Raw genomic sequence first — 27,172 nt, forward strand, 5'->3', positions numbered from 1 at the left:
CCCCCCCCCCCCTTACAGCCCTGCGTGCTTCCAAAATGCTCAGAAAATACAACGCTCGACACTAGGTAAGGCACATAAATTATGACCCCTGTTTTTAATTAATTGCTTTTATTAATTATAAAAATTAGGAGGGGAGGGCCGTTTGGACTTTTGCAGAGGGATGGAGAAGATGGGTGTGTGATTTCTTTGCTACGATTCGTAATCTGCCTCTTGATCTCCAAATCTGCCTTGAACTGGACGGGGCAGAGTGGGCAGGTGTCTCTCGCTTTGTGTGCAGGAAGTGGGGGGTGCCAAGACCACTTTACCTGGGGGGCAAGGAGCTTCTGGGCTCCTCTGCATTTGGAAGCCGTGAGCATCTCTGAACAGTCTCTCCCCCACCCACACCAATTTCTGACGAGGATCTACCTGTTTTGAGAGTGCAAAAAGGGGGGAACAAATGAGCTTTGAAGTTTGACCGGTGCATCCTTAATTTGCCATCCTTGATGAACGCATTTTCTTCTTTAAAAATCGGCTGCATTCTCCCATGCCTGTGTGCCCCTCAGCCACTTCCCAGCACATAGCGAAACTGCAGAATTCGTGCCCACAAATTCTGTAGTGGTGGCGGCCACTGGCTTGCATGGCTTTCCAAGAGGACCAGGCAAACTCGCAGAGGAGGCAGCTATCCATGGCTACCACTCGCCCCAATGGCTGTGTCCTCCTCTTGGAGGAAGGATGCCCCTGAATGCCAGTGTTGGGGGTCATAGGTGGGGAGAGATGCTGTGGCCTCAGGTCCTTCCAGGTGGGCTCCCCATTGAGGAACCTGGTGGACCAAGGTGAGGATGGGATGAGGGACTAAGTGGGCTTCCTTCGACTTGACCCAGGAAGGCTCCCACGGGGTAGACTGGCCTGGGATGAATCAGACCAGTAGTTCACCTATCTCAGGTTTGCCTCTCAATGCCCGTTGCTGGTAGAGTTGCTGTTGTCCTTGGGGCGTCCGCCCAGCCCCAGCGAGACCGTGATGCTGGAGTAGATGATCCAGCCACAGGACTCTACCAATATCCCAATGGAACCTCCAGATCTAAAAGCAGTCTATCCACGTTCCTAGATCCTTAGGGGCATTCAGCCACTGATATGCTGGGCGAGATGGGCTTTGCTTTGGCCCCGATCCAGCAGGCAGGCTCTTCCAGGTTTCTTATGGAACCTCCAGGTCCAGAGGCAGTCTAGCTACATCATGCATAGGCAACCTCAGCCCACCAGATGTTTGGGGACTACAATTCCCATCATCCCTGACCAATAGGGATCATGGGAGTTGCAGTCTCAAAACATCTGGTGGGTTGAGGTTGCTTATGCCTGAGCTAGATTCTTTGGGGCTCTTGGCAACTGAAATAACCAGGAGCTGGACCGTGCAGCTTCATTCATCAAGGCTTTCCTTATGCTCTTGTGGAACCTCCAGGTCCAGAGCCAGTCTATCTAGATTCCTCAAAGGCCCACCTAGTCTAGACGCTGAGCTAGGTGAGCCTTTGAGCCTGATCCAGGAGCCCAGGCTCTTTTGTATGTTTTGATGCTCTTCTGTCCCACTGAAGGTTCTCAAGGACGGTAAGAAACACCACCTTGGTCTTCTTCAACCAACCAACCAACCAACCAACCAACCACCACCTTCCAGAGCCCGCAGTTCCCATCTTCCTAGAGCCCCGGTGAGCTGGAGATTTCAGACCCGGTTCGCCCCACGGATGGGAAGATGATGGCCTAGGGCCAGGGGTCTTGCACCATGAACGTCCAGCTGAGCTTGGAGAACGGCGGGGACATGTCCATCCAGGAGCAGGAGCTGATGCACAGCGACAGCCGTGCCCTGCACTCGGCCCTGCAGAGGCCGTCGCTGGTGGCCTCCGTCCTGGAGGGCAGCGAGTACCACCGGGCGGAGCACGCCCTGGCCACCACCTTGCACCCGGGGCTGGGCTTCGGCGGGGAGTCGCCCTCCGCTGGGGCGGGGAACAGCTACACCACCCTGACGCCCTTGCAGCCGCTGCACGAGAAGTTCCACCATCACCACCACCACCACCAGTGCCTCCCCATGGGGAACGTCATCGGCAGCTTCACCCTCATGCGGGAGGACCGGGGCCTGGGCGCCGGGGGGAACTTCTACAGCCCCTACCCCAAGGACATCGGCATGGGGCAGAGCCTGTCCTCCCTGCCCAGCCCGCAGCTGGGCCCCATGCACAACTATGCAGGCCACTCCTCCGCCCAACTGGGCAACGAGAAGATGGTGTTGGGCAACGGCTTCGAGGCCCACTCGGCCGCCATGTTTGGCAGGATGGAGCAGCACTTCTCCCGGGAGATGTCCCCCTCGCAGAACTCCACCATGGCCTCTCCCAGCGCCATGGGCCAAACCCCCTACGGACACCCCCGGGCGGAGATGAACGCCCGGCCCAACCCGCCCATCGCCACCCAGACCACCGTCCTCTCCAGCCAGCTGGAGGAGATCAACACCAAGGAGGTGGCTCAGAGGATCATCGCGGAGCTCAAGCGCTACAGCATCCCCCAGGCCATCTTCGCCGAGAGGGTCCTCTGCCGGTCGCAGGGCACCCTCTCGGACCTCCTGAGGAACCCCAAGCCCTGGAGCAAGCTCAAGTCCGGGAGGGAGACCTTCAAGAGGATGTGGAGATGGCTGCAAGAGCCAGAGTTCCAGAGGATGGCAGCTTTAAGGTTAGAAGGTAAGATAATTTTTGACCCCCCACCCTCCCCCAGACGCAAGCAAGGGAAGCAAGCGAGGCTGGAACAATGCAAGGAAGCGAGGAGCCCCCCTCAAGGTCCTCGACAGATGTGGCAACCCTATAGATCAGGGCTTCACAACCTTTTCAGGGCCACTGCCCCCCATAGCTGTCAACGTTTCCTCCCTTTTTAAGGGAAATTCCCTTATTCTGAATAGGATTCCTCACAAGAAAAGGGAAAAGTTGACAGCTATGTTGCCCCCTCGGTTCCACAAACTCATCCCTTGTGTCTGCTACCCCAATAAAAACGTTATTCAGAACAGCGGTTTGCATGACCCACAAAAGAAGATAGAAGCCCAATTGTAGAGTTGGGAGCATAGGAGACCATTCCTAGGGGGCCAAAATCCCTTCCGGCTGCCCCCCAATAAAATATTTGAGGGGGCCAGCCCCCTCCCCAAGCTGACGCACATTGCCATTCAAATGGTGTGTCATTCATAATCTTGTGGTCGGTTATGTGGGTTGGGGCTTACCTAGCCCCCCCCATTTTTTATTCAATTTGGCACCCCTGGGGGACCCCAAGGGTCATCCAGTCCAACCCCCTGCAATGCAGGAATCTCAGCGAAAGCATCCATGACGGACAGCCATCCAGCCTCTGTTGAAAAACCTCCAAGGAAGGAACATCCAGAATCTCCCGAGGGAGGAACAATTAATTGCACATTTATTCGAAATCCAACCAAAACTATTTGGTTTAATTAAGTGAGCAGAAGGAATGAACTGGATCCAGTGCTATCGGCTTTCCAAAGTCTGTTGGGCGTTGGTGTCTCCTGCACCCGCTGCCGCCCCCTTGCGCCTTAGCTCCCCACTAGGGAATCCCACCCCTACCCCCCCCCCCCGGTGGCACCACCCACTTGGGAACCGCTGCTATCAGAGCCGGACCGCCCATTAGGCAGGGTGAAGCAGCGCCCGTTTCCACCGGCAGCAGAAACCAGCCCCTCACTGAGTTTCACCCCATAGGTGGAGAAGACATGGCCATAGCCTTGCTCAGGTCTCTTCCCTCACTGAATTTGGCGACGGGGTTGCGTTCCAGTGTGCGGTGGAAGCCGTGGGGTGCGGAGGTGGCAGTCGGGGGGCAGGCAGGAGACGGCACATTCCCATCTTGCTTCAGATGGCGAAATGGGATGGGCCGCCCCCAACTGCTCTAGGCAGGCCCTTGCTTGGGAGTTGAGCTCAACTCTCTAGGCCTGGCTGCTGAGACAACAGACCTGCCAAGGGTCTCCTCGAAGGAGGAACACCTTGTTCAGCCCAGGGCTTGGGGGCGAAAGGAAGGGCTTCTTCCTCACACAGGACACAGTTAAACTGTGGAACTCACCCCCACAGGAGGCAGCTATGGCCACCCACCTTTGAATGAGGATTAGACAAATTCAGGGAGAAGGATTGGACTATCGGTGGCAAAAAGCCACAGCAGCTGTGTGCTCCCCTCCAGCGACGGAGGCAGATTTCAGGGGGGGGGGTCGTGACTGGTTCGCCCTTACTGGGTGCTGATCCGAGAGGGCTCTGCAACAAAGACTTTGAACGTTGAGAGGCGGGGACGCGCACCAAATTTTGCACAGGGCACTGCTGGAATTGGAAAGCCCCTCTGGAGAAGACCCGTTGCTGCGAATTGCAAGCACTCAGGTTGTGCTTTTGGGCTTCCAGTTGGAACATCAGGGTGCTGGGCTAGATGGGACCCCTTGGGCCTCATCCAGCAGCACAGGCTCTCCTGATTTTTTGATTTTTTTTCAGAGATCTTTATTGAAACTTAACGTATATACATAATAACCAAAATTCCCAATGATTCCCTCATATAAAATATAATATCTAAATTACAACAGCTGCATAATTATACACTTAATTATAAAACCCACCACCCACCCTCTACTTCCCACCACAGCAATTCGACTTCTTTATATTTCTTTCTACCTTTTCCCCTTGCATTCTACAATAAATTATTTTTGTTAAATTCTGATTTTTCCTTCCTTCTTTCTTTGTTTTGTTATTGCTTACATTTTTTATTCTAAGCCTATTAACATATCATTTTTAGAACAATATTTTGACATACAATCTTCGAAATACTTCCACTCCGTTCTTAACTTTATAAGATTTATATCTTATAATTGAAGTTGATTTTGCCAATTCTATATACTCACTTAATTTACAAATCCACTCTTCCTTTGTTGGCATGTCCTGAGATAGGCAAATGGAAATCACAGCCGGGCTCTCCTGATGTCCTTATGGAACCTCCAGCTCCAGTATGTTATCAGGGGCATTGGCCATTGAGGGAAAAGGATGCTGGACTAAAGGGGCCCTCATTGGCCGGATCCGCAGGTCTCTCCTGATGTCCTTACGCTGAGAGACAGGACTGGGCTTGGAAGGAGGGCAGCATCCCAGCCTAGGTTACTGGGGGCATTCAGAAATCCTGCTCCCAGCCTTCCAGGCCACAGGCTGGGATGGGTTGCCAGGATGAAAAGATGGAGTCAAAGTCTTTTGGTGCCAGCCTGAATGTTCAAGCCACCAGGTTCGCCAGGCCCCTGGGATATCCCCAAGCTCCAGACCAGGTGTGGGGGGACCTCTGGCCTTCCGGATGTTGTTGAACTACAACGCCCATCTGCCCCAGCAAGCATGGCCAATGGCCAAGGAGGACGTTGGGACTCTGAGCCCCACTGAGCGCCATTCCCCAGGCAAGGATCCGCACACAGCCATGGGCAAACCCAAGGGAAGTCCACGACGGTGGCGAGGAGATCGAACCCTGCGCTCCCTCCTCAGCCGGTTCTTTCGAGGCTGACCACAACACCGGGCTTTGTTGGGGCCTGCAAAATGCCTCCGTGTGGGTGTTTGGGTGCTGGGCTGCAGCTCAGCACCATTCCCCCACCCCCCATCCCTTGCAAACCGTCATTCACTCGCATGATCACAGAGAGGCGGGTGGAGATGGTTGAGTGTGGAAGTAAACCCTCAGTTATTTTATATATATATATATATAAAACGAAGAGAGGGGCGTGAGGGAGGAAAGAGCCATAAGGTCACCATTATGGCGACTTCTTGAAAACTGTTAAGTCCTGAATATCGGAGCGCTGAATGAATAATCACCCTCTCGGATCCATTATTGTTGGGTAATATGAATCTCGGCTATTGATTAGGCTTTTTGCAATAGAGTCGGATCCAATATCTGTAAGAGTGGTTTGCTGGGGTTGGGGTAAGATTGCCCAATAAATGGGGAAATCTGTCCACAGGTTCTTTGTGGTTATATTTCTGCTTTCCTTGTATTGTTCCGAGCCTCCCTCCAATATTTCCCCATGGCCTCTTCTGGATGCTACTGCAAGCGTCCAATTGCCCCCTCCAAAAAATTTCCTTGCCACTAAACACACGCTGCTCTGTTCTTCTTTCGTGCCTCTAGCTCTCATGATTCAAGGGCAAACTGAGATGGATAATCTATTTAGAACAATATCCACACACCCCAGCGTATCTAAATTATGGGTGTTGCTGCGTTTAGTAGGATGTTGTTTTTATATATGTAACAAAGAAAGAAAATTGGAGAAAGGTGTTAAAAGGAGATTTCGTTTTACAATTCAGTTGCAGGGCTTGGGTAGCGATCCTAACCCTACTTACCTGGGAGTAATCCCCATTGAATTCAGTAGGACTCACTTCTAAGAAGACACGGTTAAGGTTTTGCCGTAAGGCTGTGATCCTGCTCACACATCTTGGCTGGGAATAAGGCCTGGGTAGCATAAGCGGCAGTGGTGGTGGGGGGGGAGCTTACCTTTGAGTAGACTTGCCCAGGATTGAAAGTAAAGCATTAAAAACTACCCAGGATGTGTGGGGTGGGGTGATTTCTACCGAGTAAACAGTTGGATGCACAAGGTGTTAAATTGTAGGGCTGGAAGGGGGTTCCCCTACGGTCCTCTAGCTCAGCCCCTTGCAATGCTGATTGTGTTGATTGTGGAATCCCCCGCAAGCTGCACTTGCCCAATTTAAAATTTGAAAGTTAATGTTGACATGAACGTCACCAGAAACACAAGCAGATGCATTTGCACACCCATTACTTTTGCACTGCAAAATTCAGAGAAGTGCGAATTTTGAAGGACAGCTGTGTTTCAATTCGCACCTGGGTTTGGAAAATATGAGTTAGGTAGGATTGCCTACAGTGCAGACAGAATCAGATTTCTCTCCCCTGTCCCTGTTCTTTAAAGGGGGAAGCTAAAGTGTGGGGGGCTTTTTAGTTGAGACCAAAAAAATGGTGATGAAGCCCAGGCAGGATAGAATTTTAAAACTGTATGTAGTGTAGAAAAGGCAGAAGACAGGGCAGAGAATTCGAGAGCTCTGGGTCATGAAACTGATGGTTGGTAGGTTTCGGGACAGACAAAAAGATAGCACCCTTCTTCATGCAACTAACAGTGAGCTTGAGGGATTTGGCGCCAGAAAACAGGATGATGGGCAGAAGTTTTGTTGGCTTTAATTGGGATTAAAAAATAATCATGACTGCAGGTCTGTCCACAACTGAGCTGAACTGCCATGTGCAGGCGCAGTCTACCCTCAAATAACCTCTATCCCCCCCCCCCATGGAGGAGGGGCTGTTGCCTTCATGGCCAACTTGTAAGCTTACGACAAGTATCTGACTGGCCTGTGCTGGGAAGAAAGATGACGGACTTGATGGGGCTTCTGTTTCATTCAGGAGGGTTCTTGCTCGGTTCTTGAGACAAACCTGGGTCCTCCTTTGTGGTTCAAAAAGCAAGGCAAAAACATTTTTACAGTACAGGCTAATCCCCAGTTACGTGGGGGTTACATTCCCAGGCACCGCACATTTGAGTGAAATTGTGTATATTGGGAGCGCCGTCGAAAAATCTGCAGACGCACTCTAAACCTCTGGAAACTCTTGGGAAACCCTTTAAAAAACCCACCAGACTCTCCCCAAACTTCCTTTCCAGACTCCTTACCAGACTCCCTCCAAGGCTTCTTTCTGCAACTCTCCATAGGCCTCAAAGGTGCTTATAAAGGCTCCTGGGATTCCACTTGCAAAGGCTCTTGGGATTGCTAGACACTGTTTTCACGCCATTTTTGCATTCGGGGGGCGTGGGCGTTTCTGCCTCTTTAAGTGCCACTTCCAGGTTTGCACGTGACTCGAATGCGCACGAATGGGGATTTTCCTGTACCTGTAGAAATGTAGCAGGCAAGGGTGCCCATTGGGACTGGTAGGGCAGAAAGCAGGGAGCCAGGCAGTAGGGGGCGCCAGAGCCAGTGGCCAGGTGGAATCAACTCACCCTAGTTCTTGCCATCCTCCTCTTACCTGCTGAGTTCTCCAAGAGGCAGCACAGAGACCAAGGTGAGCGGGAAGATAGCCAGGTGGGGGCTGACTGAGGTTGGTGGGGCAGCACCCCCCTTGCCCAAATGGACCCCCCTCTAACAGTAGCAGGGGTTAATGAATGCCAAAGAGGCATTTGCTGACCTGTAACAACGCAGACCGCCATTGGATGGGGACTTGAACTTGATATCTCACAGTTGCCTTCCTTAGAGCACTGCCTGCCAACTCTTGCATCCTGCCACACCCCTCGCCGTTTTATCCTCACACGACGACCCTGTGAGGTAGGCTAGGCCGAGAGATAGCGGCTGCCCCCAAGGTCACACGCAGCGAGAGCAGAGTGGGGATTTGAACTCGGGTCCCCAAAGTCCTGGCGCAACACGCAGGCACTCCCGTGCTACCACCGGAAGACACACAGCAGAGCTGTTGCCCCTTTCACATTCCTTGTAATAGAATCCTACGGTGGGAAGGGATCCCCAAAGCTCATCTAGTCCAGCCCCCCCCCCCCCCGCAATGCCAAAACACAGCTAAATAATCCCTGGAGGATGGCCAAGACCTCTGCTCAAAAACCTCCAGAGAAGGAGAGTCCACTATCTTCCGAGGGAGTCGGTTCCACAGCCAAACAGCTCTTAGCATCAGAGAGTTTAATCAAAATCTCATTTCTTGTAATTTAAATACAGTGGATGCTCAGGTTGCGAGCATGTGTGGGATGCACATTCGCAACCTGCAGCGTTCGCAACCCGCATCTGCACACTCATGGGTTGTGATTCAGCGCTTCTGCGCATGCGCAAAGCGCAATTTAGCACTTCTGCGTATGCACGACCACTGAAACCCAGAAATAACCCGTTCTAGTACTTCCGGGTTTCAGCGGTCTGCAACCCCAAAAAACGCAACCTGAAGCAGCTGTAACCCAAGGTATGACTGTACGCATGGTCCTCAGGTCCTCACCTCTTGAGCAGGAGAAAACAAGCTTTCTCCATCTTCCATGCGGCAGCTCTTTAGATATTTGGAGGTGGCTATCAAATCACCTCTCAGTCTCCCCATTTCCAGGCTAAACAAACCCTGCTCCTTCAACCGTTCCTCATCAGGCTTGGTTTCCAGGCCATTAATTCTCTTGGTCTTCCTCTCTGCACACATTCCAGGCTGTACTATTTTTTAAAATTATGGTGCTCAGAACGGACACAGTACTCCAGGTGGGGTCTGACCTTTGGTATTCAGGGCTCCTGCAAATCCAGAACTAGAACTGGGTCTGCCCAGCGCGCCAGATGAGCTCATGTCCGAGGAGAGGGAGGAGAGAGACCCCCCCCCCCCGTGGAAGGGATAGACCAAAGGAATCAATGTCTCTATACTTAGATATGCTGAGACACAGTTATTCTAATAATATTTCCCGCGTGGCGGCATGCCCTGTCAAAAGATGACCATAAAGCCAGGCTTCACTCTGCTGACCATCACAAATGATATATAATGGCCAAGCATTGCCTTGATGGGAAATTAAAAAGGCCTTTCCAAGATCACTTTAGCTCGCCTTTAACCGATCCTGAATGTTGGCAGATCGAGGACAGATAAGAGAAAAGGCCTCTTCGCACATCACATAGTTGATCTGTGGATCTCTCTCCCACAAGAGACAGCAATGGCCCCCAATTTGGACGGTTTAAAAGAGGACTAGACAAATTCACGGAGGAGACTAGGGCTAGTGGCGGCTGTTGTTGTTTAGAGTGCTAGAACAACAGGATGCTAGAATAGATGGGCTCCCATTGCCCTGATCCAGCAAGCTTTTCTTATGATGTTGTTGTTTAGTCGTGTCCGCCTCTTTGTGACCCCCTGGACCAGAGCACGCCAGGCCCTCCTGTCTTCAACTGCCTCCCGCAGTTTGGTCAAACTCATGCTGGTAGCTTCGAGAAGACTATCCCACCATCTCGTCCTCTGTCGTCCCCTTCTCCTTGCGCCCTCCATCTTTCCCAACATCAGGGTCTTTTCCAGGGAGTCTTCTCTTCTCATAAGGTGGCCAAGGTCTTGGAGCCTCAGCTTCAGGATCTGTCCTTCCAGGGAGCACTCAGGGCTGATTTCCTTCAGAATGGAGAGGTTTGATCTTCTTGCAGTCCATGGGACTCTCCAGAGTCTCCTCCAGCACCAGAATTCAAAAGCATCCATTCTTCGGCGATCAGCCTTCTTTATGGTCCAGCTCTCGCTTCCATACATCACGACTGGGAAAACCAGAGCTTTAACTATACGGACTACTATGGCGGCTATTGGTCACGATGGCTGTGCTCTGTCAGAGGCAGCGGTGCTTCTGAACTGTTGGAAATTGGGAGAAGGTAGAATGTCTCGCTTACCCGCAAACTTCGGAGAAATGCAACTGTCAAAGAGCAGTTGTGTTGGCGAATTGTTTCGTAAGGTAGGTTTTCATCCACTGCCAAGGCAGGAAACTCTCCACGAAGGAGAGACCCACACTCTCCATGTCAAAGAGCTTGTAGCTTCAATAAGTTATTCTCATGTTTGTTTAAATCATTCCTCCAGGAAGCGGACCTCTCTGGGTCCAGCCCTCTGGGTCCCAAATTCTACCCTTCTTAATGCTGAGCTGAAATCGTTCTCCGCTGGGTCTCACCTTCTGAAACAGCAGTGGGCATTGTTTTGTTCCATCATCTCCTTTCTTATTTATAAACCACCAACTCATAAAAAAAGGCAAGCACGGCAGTGTACAATAAAACCATTACAGAAACATTGTAAAATGAAGAAAATCATAAATACGAAGAAAATCACTGAATGATTAAAAAAAAAAAAAAATCTAGAAACCCCATTAGGATGAGAGATGCTGGTGGGCCCTGTGCCGAGTGTGAGATTAGAATCTGAATTCTCCCAGTTCTAGTCTGATACTCTGACCACTGCACTGCACTGCCGTAAAGATAAGCTAGAGACTCGGGGGCAGTTCTTGTGTGAAATTTCAGGAGCCAGAGCAAAGAGAGTCTGCATTAAGTGCCAGACTGAGAGCTTTACAAAAATTGTTCTTATTAGAAAGGTTTTTTTATAGTCTTTAGCGGCTTCCTGTTTATTATGGCATAAGCTTTTCTGAGGTGCGTGAAGTATGTGTATAGTACACACACACACATATATATATACACACACAAATACATACCATAAAATAAAATCAGTTTAATCTGTGGAAAGCTTACGTATTCATGGTGACCGGATATTCCAGCAGACATTGGTGACAGAACAGAATTTTCCTGCTTATATATCTGTGGTTGTTGATTTTTAAACGAATATCCTACGTTATCTTGCCAAAACAACAACCCCGGCAGCTAACAAAATGCAAAAGAAATAAATAATATTTTAAAGCAAAAATTCAAAACAACTAAATGCATTGGGGGGGGGGGGGAAACAGATGCGATGAAACTCAGCAAGAATTCCAAACAATAACTAATAGAGCTCCAAAAGGTTGCCTAACAGCACCAAGAAGACCACCAGCTACTCTCAAATAAACCCCAGTTTTACATCAGAGAAGTTTGGCTTTGATGGTGTGCATAAACAGAGAGAATTAAACTCGCTGACAGGTTATAGTTTTGCCAACACTGTCTTTCGCTGTCATTTCTGCACTGCAGAAGGCTGGACTAGATGACCCCTGACAGTGGCAGACCTTGGGTCTCAAATTGAACTGCAAAATTCAGCCCCTGCCTCTCACACTCCATTCTAAATCACAGTTGTGGCGCCCCCTGCAGTGCCCCTGAGGCTCTGCGCCCAGTGCGACCGAACAGGTTGTGCGCCCCTAAATCTGCTTCTGTCCTTGGGGTCCCCTCCAGCTCTAAGATTCTACGATTCTATAAATCAAAAACATTTTCAGTGGGTGACAAAATGGTCAGCACCGCAGGTACCTGTCTGATTTAAGGGGATATTCCCAATTACTGGTGCCATTTTGTTAAAAGCTCACATGGTCTATGTAACAGACTCTCAAATATTTGGCTATCATATAACTTTGCTCGGCTAGACATATTGAATTCCCTCCAATACGGATGCTGAAAATAATCAGACAAGGTTCCTATATCATCCCGTTAGAGATAGCAATGTTATTCCCAGGCACAGACTGCGGTTTCTGGTTCAACCAAAGTATGAACAGTGTTTGGCTCACACCACAAGCCCTTAACCACCAGCCTCTTGTAAACTCCAACTGCTCGTTTGAAAGCATGTTAGAAAATTGAACAGCTGATGTTTATCCATAGCTTAATCCTGAATTGCAAAGGCTGGATAATTCTTCAAAAAAGCCAGGTTTCTAATGGCCACACGGTGCCATACTCCTGGAGACTGCCATATGGGATTTAGACATAAGATGGCTTTTCAGAACATGTGCAGAGTGCAAGTCCTTACCACTGGTGCCCAATCACAGCACATCCTCCAACTTTGCATAGATTTGGGGGGGGGGGGGGGAGGAGATGGGAAATAAGAAAAAAATAACCCTCCTCACTGTGGATCACTGCTTAAAGTCTCTCTCTCGTCTTCCCAGCACAGATTAGGAATTACCGTATTTTTTGCTCTATAAGACTCACTTTTCCCCTCCTAAAAAGTAAGGGGAAATGTGTGTGCGTCTTATGGAGCGAATGCAGGCTGCACAGCTATCCCAGAAGCCAGAACAGCAAGAGGGATTGCTGCTTTCACTGCGCAGCGATCCCTCTTGCTGTTCTGGCTTCTGAGATTCAGAATATTTTTTTTCTTGTTTTCCTCCTCCAAAAACTAGGTGCGTCTTGTGGTCCGGTGTGTCTTATAGAGCGAAAAATATGGTAACTTTGCACAGTTGATGTACAATGTCTACTGTGGGCAGATTTCAAAGCTGGAAGAGTGTTTGTGCTTTTGATATTACACACACACAGAGGCCCAAACTGACAGCACAAAAACATACCTTTCCTGCCGTTGGGTGTGCAGTGACAAGGCCTCACAATTTCTGTGTGGCACCCTAGTGCTCATTTGCATACGGTCATTCGCATCCATCCCCCTAACCAAGAAAACCAGCTTCAAAGGACCTAGAGGTGAGTCTGAAATCTGATTGACAAGTCTCGTTGTTCATTTTAAAAAATCCTCAGAATCTTAAGAGGCAAAATGGGGACAGCAAATGTCCGTGGTAAACCAGAACACACGGTCCAGCTTTACTCCCCACCAACACCCAGTTTATCCAGCATAGTTTTGGCATTTCTGTCCTCAGGGTGCTTAATTTATCCTCGTGACAACCCTGCGAGGTTAAGGCTGAGGCAGCGTGCCTACTAGAAAGGACTCCTGGACTATGGAACTCACTGCCACAGGACGGCCCCTGACCTAGATGGCTTTTGAAAAAGGATTGGATGAATTTATAAAGTCAGAGGCAGCAATGCTCCTGAGGGCCAGTTTCTGGAAGCCACAAGAGAGCAGAGAGTTGCTCTTGGGCTCCAATCCTGTTTGTGGGGACCTGGTCGGCCGCTGTGAGAACAGGATGGCCCACTGGTCTGATCCAGCAAGCTGGGCTCTTCTTCTGCTCGTATGAGAGTGACCGGCTCAAGGTCACTCAAGGCCAAATGAAAATTTGAACTCTGGTCTCCCCAGACCCAAGCTGACCCTCTAACCGCTGCAACCGTGCTTCCAGCCAGCCGGTCTCTTTCCAAACACTGGGTGCATTTCGACAACAAACACAGCAGTTTTTATTCCTACTCGATGCTGCCGCATCTCCTCTCAGCAACCAGATTTTTAAACACCAGGCCGCTGTTTCCCGCCCCCTCTCTCGACGGCATCCTTCGGTGACCCTCCCTGGCAGCCCGGGTGCGTCCACGCTCCGTTCCCCCCTGCGCGAGTGCCATTTCCCTGGCAGAGCAAGGGGCCTCGTCACCTGTGCCGGCAGAGAGCGACCGCTGGCTTGTTAGGAGCTAATGAAGCTGTCACAGGGTGATGGATCCATCAGAAGGACGGTCACGCACTGGGATGTCCAAGGGGGCCCAGGCGAGCCAGCGGACGCCTTGTGTCTCTTCCCCGAAGCAGCGGGAAGTTCCAAGGCAGCGTTTGGAAGTGGGCTTTCCTGGGAGGGAGGGAGGGAGGAAGAATCAGCAGCGAAGCTGCGTGAGGAACGATCCCGTCCCGGAGCCTCCCATTGATTTGGGGAAGAGATCATTTGCCCCTCCTTTAAAAACCAGTGCTGCCTCTATGCTGCGCAAGGTGCGACTTACAAGTGAATCCCACCACTAGGTCTTACTCTCAGGCAGGGATGGTGGGGAGGGAGAAATTGGCTTGTGCTTCCCGAAAACAAAACCCATTGATGCTTTGAAATTTGCACTTCTCTGAATTTTGCAAGGCGGTCCTCCTGTCCCAAAATAGAGTCGTGTATGTGCCGTAAGATGCCCTATATTAGGGGAACATAGAGAATTATTTGCTTGCAAGAAGGGAGGGGAAATTGGAATAAATTTGCTCTAAAGCACTTGACCATTTTTAAGCAGGGTTTTTTTCCCCTTCATTTGTTTATTGCAAACTGATGTGGAAACGCAGGAAACTGAAACAAGTTAAGTAAGAAAAATAAAAAATTACCGATTTGTCCGTTCCCACCTCAGGCCAGGACTGTTTTTTAGGACTGGCTGGATGATAATGCCAGTGGTATAAAGAGGTAAAAGAACATGCTTTTTAATTTTACAAATGGGAGTTTGTAATGGGAGGGCAAGTGTCAAAGGAAGCAATGAGAACATTTGTGTAGAAAAGTGATTTTAAGCATGCACACACACATACTGCAAGCAAAACACACAATTTTAACTATTTTTATTTTACGAATGGTCAACGAATTTACTTAAATTTTAGTCCATTCATTGCCCTCCTTTTAACCACGAGACTGACTCAGTTTTAAAAGAAAGTTTAAAACCTGTGCATTCTCCCCCAAACCTCAGGATTGGTGGCTTACTTACTGTTTTTCTATTTTATTTTTAATCACAGCTCTCCCCATGCCTCCCTAAAAACAAAGCGCACACACAGCTTAACACTTCCTTTGTTAAAAGCAGAGAGTTTGAGCGAAGGAGGCATTTTAAAAGTACAATTTAAAAGCCACCCATTGCTTTTTTAGAAGAGAAAGGCCCCCTTTAACGATTTTTAAGACGTCCCCCTTTGTAGCGACACCACTGTCCTCAAAATCATTGCCCCGAAATTATAAGCAGGTGTGCTCTTAACACTTGGCTTGCCTTTTCACAAAAACCAGCGAGATCGGTTCTGGGCAGGCTTCCTTATTCCTCCAATAAACTCAGCTGGGGCTTACTCCTGAGTAAACAGGCACAAGCACAGCTCTCTTTAAGCTTTAATCAATCCATTTAACCACGCCAAGTTCTCAGGATGTCGTCGATAGATTATTAGAGGGGGCAGCGGGGATGTATTTTAAATGGAGTGGCAGTCAGTGTTGGATCGGGCCCCATCCTAATGAGCAATGGAGGGGGGGGGACCGTTTGGATTCTGCACAGTTGGGCCAGGCCTGCTGTGACATGATGGAGCCCTTGCACATATTAGCGCAGGCAAGCGTGAATGTCAAGATTCGGGGACGTTTTCTGATGGGTCGGCCATGTTGTCGAGAGCCCAACTGCACGGCGATTGGCTATTAATATCATGGTGGCCGCAGAAACATTTCCCATTGTCCAGGGTGTGTGTGTGCAAAAAGCTCGGTTAAAAAGTCTGGGCAATCTCCACGCAGAATCGAGCAGCTGCTTGGGTGGGGTGGGGCGGTAGGGGAAGGCAAACCGTTCTATTCTGCCCCCCCCCCCGCCCTCGACCTACAGAGGGACTTCATATAAGGGGAAGTCATTGATTTTATTTTCTGCGGCAGACACAGTCACAAGCTAGCAAGTGGTGTGCTTCCCCCAGAATCCCCTCTGTTCCGTTCCCCAGGGTGTTTTGTTCTGCAAAGCAAAACATTGATTTTTTCCACCCCGTTTTGATTGGCCCAAAATTGCCCCTTCTTGGTTTTAACCCTGTGCCCAAAATGTGTGTGTTTTTGTTTGGAAGAATGGGGGGGGGGGGAGAGAGAGAGATTAAATTTCTGGATTTTCCCACCTCCAGTTTGACCCAATTGTTGTTGGGATGCACAGACAGATCTGTGGCTTTCCTGAAGTTGTTGGACTCTAATTTCCACCCAGGGCAAATGAGACTTGGAGTTAATGGATGCGGGAGAAATTTGGTTCAGATTTTAAAGCAAATCTCCCGAAATCACACTGACGTGTGTATTGAAACATAGCGATCCGTTGATGGTCACACCTCTCTGAATTTTGCGATGTGGTTCTGCAACCAAATAATGTGTAGGAGAACGCATACGTTGTGGCGGAAAGTGTGTTTCAAAATGCATATATATATTTGTGAAAAGAGCATGCAAAAAAATGCATCAGATGTCAAAGCGATAAACAACTACCCGACATTCAGAAGACATCTGAAGGCAGTGCTGTTCAGGGAAGTTTTTAATATGTGACATTTTAGTGTATTTTTCATCTTTGTTGGAAGCCGCCCAGAGTGGCTGGGGAAACCCAGCCAGATGGGCGGGGTACAAATAATAAATTATTATTATTATTATTATAAATCACCTGCAAAACATAGCTGTCAACATTTCCCTTTTTAAAAGGGAAATTCCCTTATTCCGAATAGGATTCCTCGCAAGAAAAGGGAAAAGTTGACAGCCATGCTTGCAAAAGCATCCGTATTTGACAAAAAATGGCATACAAAAACGGGCTCGTTAGGAGAAATGAAAACACTGGTGAATTTTTGTAAGGACCTTTTTAAAGAAATCTGCAAAAAGTTGCAGAAATGGAGAGTTGAACTTTAAAAGGGACAAAGGAAAATGAATAGAAACTGAAATTAACAGACTCGGGCTTCGCTGCTTGTAGTCCAACAACAGGGGAGGGGGCACAGAGTTTTCCATCTCTGTTGTAAATCTCTCTCAAGAATATTTTATTAACAGCCCCCCCCCCCCCAAAGTGCATGGTTCTGACATTTAGAGGCCTGGACACTCTGTTCCATCTGCTTGGAGAAAGTTTAAGGAAGTGATACAAATCACATTCAATGGGAAAAGCATATAGATATTTTAAAAATTAGGAAGAATCGTCTGAGCTGGATGGGCAGGTGGCTCATCACTTGGCAGCCAAACTTGGCTATTTTAAAATTTCTACCAGAATCAGCATGATGGGGATGGGGAGAGAAATTCGACTCTGTTCTCATTTAAAGCCGATTGCAAACAATGTGCAGAACAGAAGATAGCTGCCTGTCAAAATTCACACGAATCCAAATTCTCCAGCACTGTTCTCCAAACAAAAATGCATCAATTAGGGCAAAGTGGGCATACAAATGAGGGTATTAGTGGAAAGAACATGGATATATTCATTATATTGGGGGAAGATGGAAAAATGCGTACATTAGTCAAAACCTCAAGCAAAGATGTGCTCGTTAGAAGGAATTCGCACACAAATGCTGGTGAATTCTCACGAGGATTAAAAAGAATCCTCAAATTGCTGCAAAATGTGGAGAAACTGAATTTAATATTGGTGGGAAATGAGAAAGTGGGAGAACCGAAACGGACAATCTTCATGCGGCGTCACACAAATTGTCGCATGAGCAGATGGCGTCCAAGTGTGTGGCTGCCTTGCTGCAAGATTCAGGCCCCATCCTCACGATCCGTTTAGAGCAGAATCGCGCCACTTTTGCAGTCATGGCTTCCCTCTCTCAAAGAAGCCTGGGAACTGTAGTTTAAGGGTGCCAAGAGTTGCGAAACCACCCTATCCTCCTCACAGAGTTGTTTAAAGATCAACCCCTCTTCCCAGAGAACTCTGGGAACTGTAGTTCTGTGTGAGGGGAAATAGGTCTCCTAACAGCTCTCCACACCCTGAACAAACTGCAGTTCCCAGGATTCTTTGGGGTTGGAGAAGCCGTGACTGTTTTAAGTGGGATGGCGCTGCTTTGAGTTTATAGTGCAGATGGCGCCTTGTTCATGAAGGATGCGGCTTTTAGTTGCGGTGCCAAATTAAGTCTCTCCATCCAGACACAGGCATCACCTTCAAAAAAGCAGAGGCCAAATAATCAGAGATCCGAGTCTCCAGCATGCCTGGCCTGTCAAGTTTCCGGACAACCCTGCTTGTCCTTTTCCCACACCGACATCGGGCCCAAGCCCTGCTCCAGATTCACCTGGCGGTGCAAGCTTACGTGGAGTTGCCATTGAAAGGTTCCTCTGGTCTCCTGCTTCCCCCTAATCCAGCGGTTCTTAACCTGTGGGTCCCCAGATGTTGTTGGACTACAACTCCCATCACCCCGGGCTAGCAAGGCCAGAGCTCAGGGATGATGGGAGTTGTAGTCCAACAACATCTGGGGACCCACAAGTTGAGAACCGCTGCAGCCTAACCTGTGCGCTTGCTTCTGCGACCCTGGATATTTTCTGTCTAGCCCATCCATCGGCAGACGGTTCAAAAAAGGCAAACATTTCACTCACTACTAAGGGGAGACGTTTTTCTCCCTCTCTCGTAACTCCGGGAACCGGGGGGACAGCCAATGTAGCTGAACAGGACAGAGGAAAGAAATAACTTGTTCGTGCAAGGTGTCGTTGAGCTGTGGAAATCACTTAAAAGAGGATCGGGCACATTCACGGATGAGTAATGTGGATTATAACTAGCCATGATGGTTCTGCTCTGACTCCATAGTTGCCAGTAGCTGGAAACCACAGGAAGGTAGAATAGCTCTTGTGTTTGGGCCTTGCTTGTGGGGTTCCCCTTTGGGGCATCTGCTTCGAGAACAGGACGCTGGACTCAACAGGCCACGGGCTTGATCTCTTATGTTCTGTATAAACCTTTTCCTCCCTCAGTGGCTTTCCTAGGTAAAGGTAAAGGGACCCCTGACCATTAGGTCCAGTCGTGGCCGACTCTGGGGTTGCGACGCTCATCTCGCTTTATTGGCCGAGGGAGCCGGCATACAGCTTCCGGGTCATGTGGCCAGCATGACTAAGCCGCTTCTGGTGAACCAGAGCAGTGCACGGAAACGCCGTTTACCTTCCCGCCGGAGCGGTACCTATTTATCTACTTGCACTTTGACGTGCTTTTGAATTGCTAGGTTGGCAGGAGCAGGGACTGAGCAACGGGAGCTCACCCCGTCGCGGGGATTCAAACCGCCGACCTTCTGATCAGCAAGTCCTAGGCTCTGTGGTTTAACCCACAGCGCCACCCGCGTCCCCAGTGGCTTTGCTAGCTCTCCCCTAAAATAATAGGCACCCACCCCCACTCTGTGTTTCCCAAAGGGCGAGGGGATGGGGTCCCCGTCTCGTTTTTCCTCGGCGCGGGCGTGCCGCCATTCCCTCCCAGCAAGGGTTAATGCAAAACTGCCTGGTCTTTGCAGCTGGCGTAGCTTGGATCTGATCAATATTTTCTATCAGCGTGCAGGCAGTGCAGAGGCAGGGGGCGGAGGTGGGGGGGGAGCTGAGCTGAGCCCACTCAGGGAAGATGTGGAGAGGGAAGGAGGAAGACGGGAGAGTGACGGGAGCTTGTCACGTTTCAGGGCCGCAAGGCAGATACGCCATACAGATTAGGGCTTCTTCAAAAAATGAAATAAAAGGAAAAGCCTCGCCGCTTCGTGCCAAAAGACATATATTATTATTATTATTATTATTATTATTATTATTATTATTATATTTCATTTCTTCCCTTCTCTCTCTGGTACCTCTGATCTGGGACTGCCCATCTCTGCTGTTTTGTTTTCTTTTATAATTGATCTGATTTGAAATATTTACATGCTGACTGTAAGGGGTAAGAGAGGGCCTTGTGGGACGGCATACGATTCGGATATAATACGGAGGTGTGAACTTGTGACTGGGTTGTCACCAGTGCTATTCAGAAGAGATCCACTGAAATTCGTCCCCGTTAACTTAGTTTCGTAAATTTCGGTGGGTCTGCTCTAAGCAAAACTTAATTTGATATCTGTTATCCACGTTTTATAATCCCCCTTTTCCTAATTTCGTCCGTCTGCCTCTGCCCTGGGACCTGCCACAGCTGTAATTTGATTTGCATTTCTCCCATTTAAAATCTTTTGGGGGCACTTTTATAAGGAGGTGGGCGAGGCAGCGAGGGGGATCCCAGTTGCGTTGTACACTTAACATATAATAAAATGTTTAGAAAGCAGGAAAAAGTGAACCACAAACATCCCCCCCCCAAAAAAAACCAGCGCAAGACTACAACAACGGCCATCAGGCAGACAAGCAAAGCTGTTAATGAATTAAGACTATTTTTTAAAAAAGTTAATTGTATGGTGTTTTTTGCTCCCATTGCTAGTGAGTTTTCTTTTTATTTGGTTCATTATTTGGAGCACAATTAAAAAATTAAAAAATAAAAGACCCAAAAGCAGCTTTTAAAAAAAATGAGAGGGAAAATGTAACATGGTATAAAAAAAATAATAGACATAATTAAGGACGACAGCAAAGGAAGATAAGGAGGTGCTATATATCAGATCAGATCCTTGGTCCATCTAGTTCAGTATTGTCAACACTGGCAGGCAGCACAAAGTGGCTGCTAGACTGAGCAACGGCTCTCCCTTGAAAAGCAAGTTTCTAGTCCTCAAGTGCTGCCTCAAACAGGAACATAGAAAGCTTGCTGCTTTATGCCACTTTAGACCCCTGGTCCACCTAGCTCAGTACTGTTTATGTATACGATATCTTTATTGTCATTGTCCCATGCAGAACAATGAAATTGAAAAACTACATAAAACATTCAAAAACCCCTAAAAACTCTGAAACCCCATTTTAAAATACACTATACTATAGAGAGACCCCTTATGCTGCGTTTAGAACCAGAATTGCATTTGGTTAGAAACTGTTTCTCAGGCGGCTAGTCCTAGTCTTTATAACCCTGTACCTTCTTCCAGAAGGCAGAAGCTGAAAGAGATCATTTCCGGGGTGCGCACTATCCTGCGCTATCTCTGCCTCTTTCTTATGGCACCTGACAGCGTAGATTTGATCTAAGGTGGGATGAGTGAACCCAGTTATTCTCTCCGCAGTCTTTACAACCCTGGACAGCATTGTAGATGGGCTCTCTGGGGTTTCAGGCTGCTCCTGACACCAAGGAACAGGTTTTCATCAATGTTTGGATACAACTGGACGCCATTTTGAATCAAGATGGCAGACAGAAACTTTCCAAGCTGCCCTGATTCTTACCACCGACCGCAAAACTGCCCTGGTTTGGTTGGTTTATTGGGATTCCCAAGCAATGCCAGGCACTTCCCTTAGTAAAGACATGCAGGATACAATTGGATATAGAAAAACAGATTAACGGTGTGCTAGACGCTGTACAAAAATCTACCTTCCGGCCTTTGGGCGAGCCACCAAGTGAAATGATTTTCCTTTCCTTGAGCGACCCTTTTAGATGTAAACATTGACACTGGGATAAAGTTGGGACAGAAATCTGTGCTATCAGACACACACACATTTCCTACCCACCCAAAAGCCCTCCTGCCGAAGCCATCGCCCTCAAGCCATCCTGAAAAGATCTCCTGCAGATTGTTAATTAAAATAAAAGACTCATTTAGAAATAAGAAAACCTGCAAGGTTTTAATACAGGGCCGTAAAATCTCAGCCCATTAAATGTTAATGGAGACCCTTTGCCAGGTTGCTTAATAATGTCTTAGCTTTGCAAAATTACATCTTGTTTTAATATTATGATGGACCTAGGTGGCTGCTAGCACTGCCGTCTCATTCCCTTCCCTATCCTCTTTTCCTTTTCGTGTGTGCATCACCTCCATTTTCTGTCCATTTCTGGCAGCTGTCAAAAGACGCCACGGGGGGGATGCAGACGAGGGATTGCCAACTGATCAGGAGAATAAGGATCTGGACGCTCTTGTGCTTTTCACAGAATTTGGCAGGCCTAAACTTTTCACGGCAGCGAGATAGGTTGGCAGTGCTCTGTTGACAAGGGGCCAGGAGGCAGCTTGCCCCCCCCCAGCAATATATATATATATATATATATATATATATATATATATATATATTTACATAGTTGTATTGCTGGAGAGCATAGTCTGCCACAATCTGGAAGTTGTTGGTGTATGGGCTTTATGGATGTTAACAGACCCACTAACTCTCCAAGGGGCCGGTAAATAATTGGCAACCATATTTGCACAAAGCTACAGGTTAAAGGAGGGTCTCATCCCATGGAATCAAGCACAATAAGGGACAGTGTTTTCTTACAAGAAGAACGCTATACATCTACCACTGTTCTTCAACATTGGGACCCCACCCCCGATGTCATTGGACTACAACTCCCATAATCCATGGCCAACGTGATGGGTTTTGTAGTCCAACAACGTCTGGGGAACCAACGGTGGTAATGGGGGTGAGGAGAGATGCTTAGCCTTCACCATTAGGGGGCACCACTGCTTTTTGCCCCTCAATGTCCTCAAATTCCTCCTTTATAAGCTTCCCAGGTTGGCCCCCTTCCTACCTCAAGGTAGGAATGGTGGAGAAATTCAATCCAGGCCACAGCAAAAAGCAGATCTGCCTCATTCTCGCTTGGCGAGAGGTGTGCTGGGCCCGGGGGTAACCCAAGCAATGCAGTCCAGGTCCGGTCCTGAATCCAAGGATTCCACAAGGAGTCAGTTAATAATAATAATAATAATAATACATTTCATATATACCCCACCCTGCCCAGCCAAGACCGGGCTCAGGGCGGCTAACACCAGGTATTAAAAATAATGGATTAAAATACAACTTAAAAACAAGATTAAAACACAACATTAAAATGCAGCCTCATTTCAGTAGAAACCCAAATCATAAACTTTTTGGGGATGAAAATAAACATCAGGCAAAATTGCATACAAATAGCAAGAGAAATTCGCACTGATGGAATGAATTTTCACGAGGACTTAACTTGTTTCCTCCTTCGCAAACTCATATGGAAATGTGGAGATCTGCACTTGAATTGAGAAACTGAAATTGAAAAATCCGCGCCTCCTACCAGTGCCTTCAAAGGAGGCTTCGGTGATGGCTTTAAAAGAGGGTGGGACCAGTTCATGGAGGGAGGAAGAGCTTTTAGCCGAGATGGCTCTGCCCTGCCTCCACACTTGGAGGCAGAAATGGTTCTGAATACCAGAACCGTAGGAGAAGAGAGAGCTCTTGGGCTCAGATCCTTTGGGGCAACTGGGTGTCCAGCGTGACAACAGGAGGCTGAACTAAACAGCATCCGCCCCCTTGGGGCTGCTCCAGCATTCAGGCTTTTCTGACATTCTTATGGAACCTCCAGGTCCAGAGGGAGTCTACCCAGATTTCTAGGTTCTTCCCCCCCCCCAAAAAAAATATATTTTTTTATTCATTTTATAACACAACAACACAAACAGAAAAAACAAACAATACAAACAAATTATTGTCTTATCCTTATTTTTTCTAAACATTGTTAGGTGGGCTTCCCCAAGTCCCCCCCATCTGATTTTCATTTTACCTCATCTTTAGCATTTTACATAAATCATAATTTTTAACCATTTTTAAAATCACACTTACTTTTACTATAAAAATCTTCACATTTTATCACTTACAAATAATACTGTTTTAAAATACACTAACCCTACAGCCTATATCCACTTCCAAAGCTATTCTAAGGTTTAAATATTAACATATTTTATCAGATATTCTTTAAACTTCTTCCAGTCTTCTTCCACCGTCTCTGGTCTCGGAGTCTCCCCGTCAGTTAGGCAAGTTCCATCATCTTCATCTGCCATTCTTTGATTGTTGGTAAATCTTGTTTCTTCCAATTCTTCGCTAGTAATATTCTTGCAGATGTTGTTGCATACAGAAAAAAACTAACCTCCTTTTTGGGGATTTCACCTCTAGATTTCTAGGTTCTTTGGGGCATTTATGGTCAAGGTGAGAAGATGATTTTGGACTGGATGGAGAGCTCTCCTAATGTTGTTGTTGTTGTTTAGTCGTTTAGTCGTGTCTGACTCTTTATGACTCCCTGGACCAGAGCACACCAGGCACTCCTGTCTTCCACTGCCTCCCGCAGTTTGGTCAGACTCATGTTGGTCGCTTCGAGAACACTGTCCCACCATCTCGTCCTCTGTCGTCCCCTTCTCCTTGTGCCCTCCATCTTTCCCAACATCAGGGTCTTTTCCAGGGAGTCTTCTCTTCTCATGAGGTGGCCAAAGTCTTGGAGCCTCAGCTTCACGATCTGTCCTTCCAGTGAGCACTCAGGGCTGATTTCCTTCAGAATGGAGAGGTCTGATCTTCTTGCAGTCCATGGGACTCTCAAGAGTCTCCTCCAGCACCAGAATTCAAAAGCATCCATTCTTCGGCGATCAGCCTTCTTTCTGGTCCAGCTCAGAATAAACCACCCCAATTGCATAAATGCGTGCACCCTTTGGGTGATTTCTTTGGGGTGAGAGGCGGGAGAGGAGAGGAAGTTTCCCCACCACGCTTGACCATTCCGGAAGCTTCCGGCACAGAAGAAACCCAGGAAGTCCTACATTACCGGGAGGCACACTCAGGACAGAAACAGAGCGTGGTTTTCTTGGAGGGGGGAAGCTGTACGGAAAGGAGCCGAGGGTTTTTTTTGAGCGAGGGATGGAGACGGAAGACTTCAGTCACCAGAACTATTGATTTGGCATTAAATTCCCTCCTTTCTCCCCTCCTCCTCCAATCCATGCAATTAAACAGAGGCATTAAAAACAAAGGAGCCACGTTCTTTTGAGGTCATCATCCCCTTTAATAGCAAAACTTTAAAAGCGTTGGCCCCTTTGGAAAAGCTGGTTTAAAGAGGGACGCAGTAATATGGTGCCGTACACAGAACCAAATCCGTCTAGCTCAGTTTTTAAGGGAACAGCCTGAAAAGGCATCTCTAGGCAAGGTTTGGGTGCACTTCTGTTTGAAACCCCCGAGAGCCACAGCCAGGCCATGTAAGCAATACAAAGCTAAATGGCTCAAAGGTCTGACTCAGTATAAGACAGCTTCCGATATCACTATTTCTCAGCATTTTCCTCAGAACCATGAGGACTAGAGACTTGGTTTATTTTTAAGGGGACGGCTCTAGCTCAGGAACAGAGAGTCTGCTTTGCATGCAGAAGAGTTTAATCCCTGAAAAGGCATGTCCAGGAAGGGGGTTTGGGGAGACTCCCTGTCTACGACGCTGCCGATCAGTGCAGACAGTATTCAGCCAGATCAGGGAGGTCCAACTTTTCATACCAATGGCATAATCCAATAGTTTGATCTGCCAGTCCACTCTGGTAGGGGCCTTGTCATCTTTCCAACTCTGGGCAAGCAAAATGCTTGCTGCTGTTGTGGCATACATAAACAGTCTTTCCTGTTCCTCCGGTATCTCTGCACCTACAATTCCTAACAAAAAGGCTTATTTTAAACTCCCCCCCCCCAATTCATTATATATTTCCCAGAATTCCTTTATTCCTTTCCAATTCCACCACATGTGATAAAGGTAGAGGTAAAGGAACCCCTGACCATTAGGTCCAGTCGTGGCCGACTCTGGGGTTGCGGCGCTCATCTCGCTTTACTGGCCGAGGGAGCCGGCGTACAGCTTCCGAGTCATGTGGCCAGCATGACTAAGCCGCTTCTGGTGAACCAGAGCAGCGCACGGAAACGCTGTTTACCTTCCTGCCGGAGTGGTACCTATTTATCTACTTGCACTTGATGTACTTTTGAACTGCTAGATTGGCAGGAGCAGGGACCGAGCAACGGGAGCTCATTATATATTTCCCAGAATTCCTTTATTCCTTTACACATGGGGTAAAGGTAAAGGGACCCCTGACGATTAGGTCCAGTCGTGGCCGACTCTGGGGTTGCAGCGCTCATCTCGCTTTACTGGCTGAGGGAGCCGACGTTTGTCCACAGACAGTTTTTCTGGGTTATGTGGCCAGCATGACTAAGCCGCTTCTGGTGAACCAGAGCAGCGCACGGAAATGCCATTTACCTTCCCGCCAGAGCGGTACCTATTTATCTACTTGCACTTGATGTTCTTTCGAACTGCTGGATTGGCAGGAGCAGGGACCGAGCAACGGGAGCTCATTATATATTCCCCAGAATTCCTTTATTTCTTTACAATTCCACCACAAGTGGCAAAAGGTGCCACCCAAATCTTTTAAGTGCTTAGGGCCTCTGAAGGTCTTGATCCAGCCCTGCGCGAGGCTCTGGCAGGCTCCCCGAGCCCCTCCACCTCCTTCCCGAAACTGGGAAAGCACTAACCGGGCTTTGGGAAGGAGTTGGGAGGACTCTAGGACCCTGCCAGAGCCATCGCACCATCTTCCCAAAGCCCAGCACCTCACTTACCTGGTTTGGGGGAAGGGCTGCGGGGGTGGGGGAGGCCAAAAAAGGCCTCAGGGGCCACATTGAGTGAGAGGACCCAATGATCTGGCCCTACGGTGCGCGTCACGAACGCCTTCTCATTTTCTCTTTTCTTCTCCGTTTTGCTGCCCCCCACCAGCCTGCAAAAGGAAAGAGCAAGATCAAGGCAAAGCCGACCGAAACCACGTCCCTAAGCGCCACCGCCTGGTCTTCACGGACATCCAGCGCCGCACGCTCCACGCCATCTTTCACGAGAACCAGCGCCCTTCCAAAGACCTTCAGATCACCATCGCCCAGCAGCTGGGCCTGGAGCTGTCCACCGTCAGCAATTTCTTCATGAACGCCCGGAGGCGCAGCCTGGACAAGTGGATGGAGGAGGGCCGCTCCCCGTCCTCGGGGGGCCACGCCACCAACCCCTCATCGGCCGTCACCTGCACCAAAGCGTAACGGGCCTCCCTTTGGCACCTTCCGGCGTCCCCCGACCCCGACCCTCCATTACACCAAAGATGGCAGGATGGCCTTTGGCCAGGAGACAAAATGGCGGAAGGGCGCTTGGCCAATGCGCTAAGTGGGAGGGGAAAAACCAGGATGGGGGCAGGGTGGGGGGTTGTAATACGACTTTACGGTTTCATTCCTCTCTGGGTCTGACCTCGCGGCAGAAACTAGCCGGATCCTAAACGAGAGCAAACCTTTTTGCGACCTAAAAGGAGGGTTATGGCGAAAACCCGGACGGCGGAAAGCGAGGAAGGTGTCACCCGGGCAAAGGACGGCGTCTACGGTCAAGGCTATTCCAAAGACTTTCTGCGTATGTTTCCCCGCTGAGACCTTGTTCTGTGTTGTTCCTCTTGAGGAGGCAGTGCCATCTGGTGGCGAGAGGGGGAAAAGAAGTGT

At 48.7% G+C, this 27,172-nt stretch overlaps 1 protein-coding gene across 1 annotated transcript; it reads left to right on the forward strand.

Annotated features, from left to right (window-relative positions):
• Positions 1-26,904, forward strand: LOC310666098 (hepatocyte nuclear factor 6-like). The gene is made up of 3 exons (XM_083416689.1): positions 1-65; positions 1,563-2,690; positions 26,421-26,904. The coding sequence occupies exons 2-3, from the start codon at positions 1,748-1,750 to the stop codon at positions 26,726-26,728; spliced, it is 1,251 nt and encodes a 416-aa protein (XP_083272815.1). The 5' UTR covers positions 1-65; positions 1,563-1,747; the 3' UTR covers positions 26,729-26,904.
• The last annotated feature ends 268 nt before the right edge of the window (positions 26,905-27,172 follow it).

This window comes from Podarcis tiliguerta (genome assembly GCF_965153285.1).
Source record: "Podarcis tiliguerta genome assembly, chromosome: 16".
Taxonomy (NCBI): Eukaryota; Metazoa; Chordata; class Lepidosauria; order Squamata; family Lacertidae; genus Podarcis; species Podarcis tiliguerta.